The 9,092-nt window shown below is 54.0% G+C and overlaps 1 protein-coding gene across 1 annotated transcript in view; it reads right to left on the bottom strand.

The window, feature by feature from the left end:
* Positions 1-376: 376 nt before the first annotated feature.
* Positions 377-9,092, bottom strand: part of TTLL4 (tubulin tyrosine ligase-like family, member 4) — a 19,210-nt gene continuing 10,494 nt past the window's right edge. The window contains exons 11-18 of the mRNA XM_009572516.1: positions 8,659-8,757; positions 7,974-8,108; positions 7,093-7,230; positions 5,141-5,243; positions 4,323-4,533; positions 1,992-2,062; positions 1,326-1,408; positions 377-518 (exon numbers count right to left, since the gene is read on the bottom strand). Of these exons, the coding sequence (XP_009570811.1) occupies positions 377-518; positions 1,326-1,408; positions 1,992-2,062; positions 4,323-4,533; positions 5,141-5,243; positions 7,093-7,230; positions 7,974-8,108; positions 8,659-8,757 (982 nt within the window). The remainder of the gene's footprint in view (positions 519-1,325; positions 1,409-1,991; positions 2,063-4,322; positions 4,534-5,140; positions 5,244-7,092; positions 7,231-7,973; positions 8,109-8,658; positions 8,758-9,092) is intronic.

Below are 9,092 nucleotides of genomic sequence, written 5' to 3'. Positions count from 1 at the left end.
CTCCCAGCAGCTCAGGACAAGCACATGGAGACACAGGCGAGCAAAGGCTCAGGCCGTGCTGGTCAGGGACAGGAAGGTCAGGCTAACTCCAAGCTCCGCCAGCTCCCACGCAGTAAAGAAACCACCACCACCACGTCAGGCTTTAAGAGCAGCCTAGGACAAAGGCCAGACAAACTCAACTTCCCCAGGCTTTGCCATTTGTTTTAAAAATGGAAGCCACACAGCTCTCCCAGTAAAACATCCCTCTCTAAAAACAGCCCCACAGGCAAGTGTGCAGCGCAGAGGGCTCTCACAGTCCTTGCTCTCCAGAGCCAGCTCCTGTCTCTTCCTTTGAGGTAGGTTGAGGTGTCCCCGGGGCGGGACGGCAGCTGCCTGGTCACATCACCAGGGCGGTGTCCGAGAGGCAGCCAGCAGGTTTCTGGTCAGCTCCACCAGTGCACTTGTTGAGAGGTAAGCTCTGAGTAGGGCTGGGCTCCAGGCATCTCGTGAGGTCTTCACCGGCTGAAGGGAGGAGTGTGCTGCAGGCGAAAGGAGACCCCGTGCTGCTTAGGGACAGTGAGAAAAGATCAAAAGGGCCACAGTGCAACATTCACCTGCAGTATCATCATACACAGGCTCAGAGACAAGGCTGCCAGGCTCACCTACTCCATCCCCCACCCTGGGCAGCACCAGTCACCCCAACAGACATCCAAGACAGTGATGGGACTTCAGGGTCACAGCTTCATCTCCCTGGCTGCATCCAAAACCAACTCCAGGAGCAGGGATGCCCTTTCCCTTAACACCAGAGACCAGGGGTGTGCCTGCCCTCCACTTTGGCTCACCCAGATGAACCCCAGTCCTCCACCTCCCTGCAGGAGGTGGCCAGCAGCACCCATTTTGCAGCCCAGCTTTGCTCAGGGAACCTGGCAGAGTGCAGCAGATCCGGAGGCCCCACTGCTCCCCCAGCCCCACGCTGCAGCTGAGAGCCTCTGCTCACTGCTGGCCACATCAGAGCCCACAGAAGTGGTGCAGATGCCTGTGGGGAACATTTGCCAGCGTGTCCTGACCATGACAACCCCAAACATCACCCAGTCAGGCTGTTCCGGGCCTCACTCCCATCTCAGCTGGGCGTACAGTGCCAAGGAGACATGCCCAGTCACGCAGACATCATGCCAGCCCCACCAGTTGGCTCTCCAGAGAGCAGAGGCTGGCTTCAGAGCCTGCAAGCCAACCTGTTCCTCTCCCCTTAAACAAAGATGCTTTCCCTGCTGCCAGCTCTCTCTCAGGACACCAGTCCTAAAGCCACGCTATGAACATCATGCACGTCACAGCCAGTGCAAACTCACCCCAGTCTGCCCAGTTCCAGTTTGCTGAAGCCATTTGATTGAATGCTGCTCTTCTGAGGGAAGAAAGTCTTTGGCAACGACCACTGCAGGAGGAGAGAAAGGCAACCAAACAGCTATTAAGTCGTGGCAAAAATCCCTCAAGCCTGCTGGGCTCTGCTGTAGGCTGCCCTAGTGTGCTTCAGCTTGAACTGCCTCACACTGCTGTGCATAGTCACTGCCACCAGACTGTTCCCAGAATAGCAAACAGAGCAGTCTTTGCTCTCTGCTTAATGAATCCCTCTGCTGTAAGTGGGAGCAGAGCATCTCGAGGTCAAAAGAGTGGGTTTCTTTCACTGGATCAGCCTGCTGTAAGGCACAGGAGTGACAGACGGAAATGGCTCCCTCATGGAGGGGAATAAAGGTGCAAAATATGCAGTGTTGTGCCCGGTGCATCCAAGGATATTCAGATGCCAGGTACTTGCAGATCTGATATACTGGGTAGACTTCTTGTTGGCGGGAGATAGAGAAGCGTGGGTTTTTCCAGACTTGTGGAGGCCTTGGCAGAAAGCGAAGAAGAGGGCAAACAGGTAGGGCAGGAGCCACAGGAAGCAGAACAAGCAAGCTCTCTATGCAACTCTGCCCAGGCAAACAACCACCTCCCCCTAGCTTATCCGCAGCCATACGCACCGTCTGGGCCAAATCCGTCCCTGCCCCAGTGTGGTACCCTTTGACACACCAGTTCTTCAGTAGCTCCAGACCTGGGAAGCGACAGAAAAGACAAGCAGCAAGAATGAACGACCAAGTTTGCAGAGAGTTAAGCCTTGCCAACTTGCGGCACACAAATATGCTGCACGGAGTGAACTGACCACGTAGCACATGCTACGCAGTAACTACTTGAACACGTGCCCGAGCCCCAGCAAACACGGGGTAAACCAAGGGCGTTCACCCTTTGTACGAGCAAACACCAGCGAGCGCCAGCACGTGGGCTGCTGCAATGCCTGCCTTCCTCCCAGGGAGCCAGACGCACCGTGCAGCAGGCTCAGCTAAGCAGGAAAACTGGGGCAACACAGGATTTGCCGAATTAGACCAGACTGGCTGTCCCCCTGAGCCCGGTGCCTGCCAACAGGCAGCACCTGATTTGGGCTGCACTGGTGAAAGTTCCTACAGTGCAAATGTAGAGCAGCTTTGCTGATACCGGCCCCTTTCCCAGAGGAGGGCAGCTCGGGCAAGCTCCTCCTTGCACAGCACCGATCAGCTGCAGCATCCTAGTGCATCGTCTCTTCCCTGCACGGATCCATCCGCAGCTCAACGTGGGCTGAGACCTGGTCTCCATCCCTGGCAGAGGGCGAGGATGGCACAGGCTGAGCTCACCGGCAGTGTGACTGGAAGGGACTGTCCCTCCAGACACACACGAGATGTGCTGCTCCAGAGCACAGGGAGGTCGCCTTGAAGCAGAGCCATGTGTCCGACTGCACTGAACAGGCTCCATTTCCTCCAAGGCCTCCTACTGCCTCCTGCTAGCTGTCCCCGCTACAACCAAGCTCCCTGCTCTCTAGTAATCCAGAGATCTTGAAAAATCCAGGACTGCTCCCTTCCTGTTTTCTTTGTTAAGAGCCTTAGAGCCACAGCACAAGCTAAGGTGCCTTGAGATTTAAGAACCAGCAGAGCAATGGCCAGGAACTTGATGCTGTCCAGCTGGGGTTACTGTGGTTTGCTATATGATACCAGCCCCGGCTATAGAAGGAATCATTGCTGTCCAAACTCTGCTTCTCAGTGACCTTTCAGCAAGCCCCAGGACCTCGGGAAAAAAACCCCACGAGTTGGGGGCTGAGGGGAGCAGGGCAGCTTGGCAGCCCTGCCCCAGCTCTGTGCACCAGCCCGGGCTTTGCACCTTGCTGGCCAGGGAAGGAGGAGGGCTGCGCAGAACATCCGTGAATGGGAAGGGGCCAGGGGAGGTTGGGTTTTGCTCAGAGAGCAAGGAGAGGGTAGAGCAAATCTGCTCGCTGGGCTGCTTCGGGGAAGCTGGAGCACTGAACCAGGACCCCGGCCTGAGCGGCAAAGTTCAGGGCAGCACTTCAGTGCAGATGATGACAGGATCTTTCTTCCAGCTGACAGGAGAGCACCCAGCAAAGGTATTAGCAAGGCAAAGGATGACACATGCTGACAGTGCAGCTGGAGAGGGCTATGAGGTTACTGTCTCTCTGTGAAAGACTGTTATCAACCCCTTTGATGTTTGCTTTAACACCAGCGAAAAGTCACAAAAGCATTTTTTTTTTCTCTGCATGACAACCAGGCTAGGAGCACACATACGGTCACCTCAGTGGAGGGCCAGCTGCCGCAGAAGCCTCTCCAGCTAGATCAGATGTTGGATGGAAAGCCCTGAGCCACAGTCCCTTTCTTTTTATGTTCTCTAACCCGTCATACTAGACCTCACTGGTTCTCTCTCCTAAATAGCCTCTACTGCTGCCCTGATAGAGACAGCCCCGGGTGAGAAGGAATTGGTCCAGCCCAGCTATGCCTCATTAAAGGATGTTTTTTATTAAAATACAGAGTTGTGTCCTGGAAAGGTGGAAAGGATAGCTAGATTTCTAGTGTTTAGGAAAAATTCCTCTGTGTGTAGCAGGAAACCAGGAAATAAGCCAAATTTTTCCTTCACTTCCTAGATCACCTGTAAGGAGCAAAGCCCAGTGACTCCAGCTGTTTTTCCCTCGAAGGAGGACAGAGGAACACAGTAAGAGGCCAGAGCTACAGGTTCATGGCAGAATCCCAGCCTGCTTCAGCCCCAGGGCACCTAGAAGTGCTGGTGCTGCATTTATCAGGGCAGTCAGCACCTCTGATCAACTCAGAATAAGCTTTTAGTGATATTTGAAGCAGTCTGGGAGGGTAACACATTTCCTATGGGTAGTGTGCAGGCAGGCAGCACCCCCTCAACATGCGTAGCTCAGAAGTCTCCCACGACTGCCAGCAGGCAGCCTGCCTGATTCAGGTGACTGTGCCAGGCTCTCGCATGGCGGTTACCTTTGTGTTTATTCAAGTAGTATTTGAGCTCCCATTGGGTCACCAGGATGTTGAAGTAACGAGGCTGCTCAAAGAAGCGCAGGTACCGCATGGAGATGTGGGTGGGAAACACCCGTTCGAACTGCCCGCGCCGGGAATACTCGTCCTCTGTCTCCACCAGGATGCGAACATCATCTGGGGTCAGGATGTCCAAGACAGAAGAATAAAACTCCTGCAGACAAGAGCAACCCAGGGTCAGGGAGAACTGAAATACATTTTGTCGGTCCCCCTTCCCACCTCCCCATTCCTCAAACCCTCTCAGGCAGAGGTCTCCATGTGTCTGAGATCTTTGGCACACAGACCACATGGAAAATGAAGAAAACTAGGCTCAGTGGTGACATCAATGCTGCACAGAGCTGAGGAGATCCCCAGTTCTGCAGCCCAACCTCTCTTACAGACACTGCCAGGTGACACACAAGGCAAGCATCCCTGCTAACCTGCACAGGGTCAGCAGGCAAAGGCTACGAGAGCTGTGCAGAGACACAAGGAGGAACAGGCAGTGCTCAGACCCTGTTTGGGGACTGGTGGGTAACGTGCTCCTCAGCACATGCCTATTTTAATGTAAACATGAGAGACAGCGCAGCAGTGGCTTAAGCAAACCCAATTTATTTCTGACAAGCTGTCTTGTAACCCACTGGAGTCCAAGTGCTCCCCAGTCCAAGTGCATCCCATCCCCACAGATGGCACAATCTGGAGAGGGACAAGGGATAGACATGTGGGACTGGTTGGGACAATGGCTTGGCAGGATGGCGCAAGTATCAGAGGAGATTGTGTCATACCTGGTCAGGTATCTTCTGCATCAAATAATAGGCCTTCTTCATCTTCTCAGCTATGAAATGCTCAGATGCTGGCTTGGGCTTCTCCTTCAAAGCACTGCCCAGACTGAGGACACAAGAAGAGGCAGTAGAATATTTAAGTGGAGAAGACAAAGTCCTGTCATGGCAGAGCTGCTCCCAGCAACTTCTGTGAGAGCAGTGACACCCTCAGGAAGATGCTGTGGAGGAGAGAATGCTTTCTCCAAGGATTTCACTAATTCTGAGATCAGTGATGCACTAACAGCCTTGTGCATCAGCACAAGACCCAGGAAGGATGTGGCCAGGGGAACAGGGAGGGCCCTGCCAGCTCCTCGCTAAGGTATTTCAGCATTCCTTCATCCAAAAGGTGAACCACCACCTCACACCCACATAGGATGCAAGAGAGCCAAAGACACACCGTGACCCGATTCACAGCACTTGAAGCCTGGTGTGATCTCATGTTTACATCCTGCTTGGAACGCAGCTTCCTAATTGTAACAACAGGGCTGGGCGTACAAGTACATAGTACTGATACTGTGCAAGGAAGGAGAGAACTCTCAGATCAAAAACTTCCCCCTGCAACATCCAAGAACTCTCAAGACTCGAATTCAGCTCCAGCTCCACATGCCATGGGAAATCCTGGCCTTTTGTACAATCTGATCAGCAACAATCTAAACTATTCTAAGCACCCAACGGAACCATTTGGGGGTGCCAGAGTCTGGGAGATACTTGTCCAACACCTTTTAACACTTATATCAACACAGCTAATTTGTTCTGATGCTGCAAAAATAATTAGTTGTGTGTGGATCCAAACAGGGAGAGCAGAGCCTTGAGGCTGTGCTGCACGGTGCTTGGGGAACACGCAGATCTACTGGAGTTATACCCATATACAAAAAAACCCTTCATATCCTTCCCAGGGCAGGAGATATGGTTAAGCAAGCTTGCCCCTGGATGCAGGAACTCTGGTAATGCATCATTTGAACCATGTTCAGGATCCACTTAATCCCCTGCAGGTCCCTCCGAGGACACCTGCCCTTCAGCACATCCGTCGCAAGCCACAAACGAGCGTGTGATCAAAGCGCCACAGATGAGCTGGCGAGAGCTCCCCGGCTGGAATGGGCCCGCGCTCCAAGCTTCTCCCTTTGCTGAAGGCACAGGGCAGGCAGCGGGCAAGAGTCCCATCTTTCGGTGTGCCCATACATCACTGCATACTGCTGCTCATCCCAGCAAGCTGCTCCTTCAGTGACATACGGCCAGCAGCTGCTCTGCTGTAGGGAACAGTACTGGTTTTCTCCCCACCGTCAGGTTTGAAACCAGTATAAGCCCAAGCTGTGGTGAAACAGAGAAAGAGCAGGGGCTTGGGTGGACACACACCCAGGAATTAGCCTTATGCAAGAAACAGTCATGTTAGCTGCAAGGTAAGACTGTGCACACCCCTACCCATAGGTCTACAGCCTCTGACACCTGCAGTCCTGCCTAAGGAACAGATCACTCCAGCCTTTGCAAAATAACAGGTGCTCCTCTTGCTCAAGGCAGCAGCACGTCGGCCCTGGGGTAGAGGATAAGCGGATCCAGCCCCAACACAGCCAGCCAGCCCTCCAAGCAAACAGAGAGGCAGTGCGGCTCAGCATCACGTTAGTTCTGGCAGGGGGAAGTTGGAGAGAGCACGACTCAACTAACTGCAGAGGAAGCACAAATTACATTGGCTTCACTTCCAACTATGGACCTGCAGAGAGGGCATAAATCCTTCTGCCTTGAATAGACCGCAGGAACCAGATACCCAGGCAATGGTGCAAGTCCCTCAGACCTACAGCTGAAGGACCAGCAAGCACAGGCTCTCAACAGCACAGAAGCCAGTGTTTGCTGGGCTGCAAGAAGCCCTCAGATGAAATCCCCCAAGAGAAAAGCCTGCCTCTCTGACAGAGAAGGGGGCTGACCTGCAGGTAGAGCTACTTCCTGTCTGTGGCCTTGAGGCCACGCTGTCCGTGCTGGGCAGAACGAAGCCGGCGAGGTTGAGGAGGTCCCGGATCATCTGGCCCTTGATGCTCACATCCAGTGGGGAGTTGGAGTGGAGGCTGCAGGGAGGAAGCATGACAGCAGTCTGAGTGCTAGAATGGAGGTGCTGAGCCCCACGGCCCTGAGATCATTCCCTGGGTTAATACCGACTGGGATACAAAACCCAGCCTGTCCCTTGCCTCATCACAGCCAGCCATGAAACATTGAGAGAAAAATCCTGACAACAGCTCTTTGAATGGGGGCTCCCCACCAGAAATGGTTTCATTTCTCCACTTCTTCCCAGATTTGCTGGAAACCTGCAAATCCATCCCCAGAACCCCATCTGGGATCACGGCTCTGTGTCCAGCTCATGCCCACCCACTCTCGCAGGCTCAGAGAGAGAGTCTGGGCTCAGATACATCGCAGCTCCCGGCCCTGCCCGCGCAGCCGACACTGTGCAGCCGTGTGCTGTCAGCAAGCAAGGAATGGTGCACGAGGCAGTGGAGCCGCTGATCACTTCTGCCCACGCAAAGAAGAAATCTGTGCCATCACTGTTCCCTGCATGACATATCCCTCCTTGGCCTTCCTTTTTTAATGTACTCTTCCCTGGCTCTAGCTGGAGCATGCCCAGCGAAGCTTTCTGAGCTGCGGAGGGATGTTGCTTTTGCAGACAGGGAGGACTTTGATTCCTGCAATCTGGAGAGGGAGGCTTCAAAGCCCACAGTCTTTCAGCACAGGGTGCAGGGGACATCACGAGCCAAATTCACTTTGTGGTAAAAGAAAGGCCATTATCCACTCTGCTGTGGCTCAGAATCTGCTTTACCTTGGGGAAATGTTGACCTCTAAGATCCAGGGCTTGAGGTTTTCATCCAGCATGATATCAAACCCAAACAGCTCATGGCAACAATACGGCCGCCGCACGTACATCTTCACCAGGCTGTTCACGTAGGGCTCAGATCTGCAAGCCAACAAAAAAACGCTTGTTTCCAACAGTCAGACAGCAGAGCTCTGGCTGTTCACAGCACACGCTGCCGGTTCTGAGAGTGTATGCAGCCACATGGTGCGGGAGCGGGTGGGCTGGGAGACCGACGCAGGCCTGTGAGCTGCTGCTGCTGCACTGCGTATGGATCCAGCATTGCATCCTGAGCATCCCTGCTCTGTTGGGCAGGATCCACCTCTGAACACAAGATCCGTCCTGCGCCAGGGGACCTTTCTTCTCAGGCACCCTGGCCAAGCAGGGGAGTCAGGTACACTGCACCCGCCTGGCCTCCCCCCCTGCACTGCAGGCAGACCCAGGAAATGTAAGGTCTATTTACCCATTGCAGCTACTGCAGCATGAGCATAAGTAACAGGATGAAATGAAGGATCCAGAGAGAAATATTGAAGCCAACATCAGCAGTAGCATTTAGATTAAGAGCAAAAGGACCGGACTGAGAGGGGACTGGAGAGCCAGAGGGGCCAGGGTGCACCCCACAGCCAGGCACAGAGCAAGGGGTGCCAGGACTCACGCAATGATGGTTTTGATAACGATGTCCTTAATCTTCTCCCAGATGGCCTCGCTGTTAACTCCCTTCTGGGTCAGGTAACTCCAGAGAGCTTTGAGTGCCCTGGGAGAGAGAAAGCAAAGGAGGTAGCTCTGTAGCCCCTTGCTGCCCAGAGGAGTGAAAGCAGCAGAGGGGAGCCGTGACAAAGCTCCTCCCTGGCACAGCCATCCTTCTGTCATCCTCAAACCCCTCAGCGTCTGGTTGCTGCCCTCTCCAGCCTGGCCTCTGGTCCTGTAGGCCCAAGCTGCTAAGAATGTAAATCTGCCTTAGATTGTCCCAGCACTGGAGTAGTAGGCCCCAAATTAGCACATGAGCAAGGTATGTCAGGCCCAGATCTTCTCTTCCCTCCCCCTTCGCATCCTCAGCAAACCCCCACTTCCTGCAGGCCTTCCCCCGCA

Source organism: Fulmarus glacialis, unplaced genomic scaffold, assembly GCF_000690835.1.
Source record: "Fulmarus glacialis isolate BGI_N327 unplaced genomic scaffold, ASM69083v1 scaffold17122, whole genome shotgun sequence".
Taxonomy (NCBI): Eukaryota; Metazoa; Chordata; class Aves; order Procellariiformes; family Procellariidae; genus Fulmarus; species Fulmarus glacialis.
Note: the sequence above shows the minus strand (reverse complement) of the source record. Positions and strands in the feature narration are given on the sequence as shown.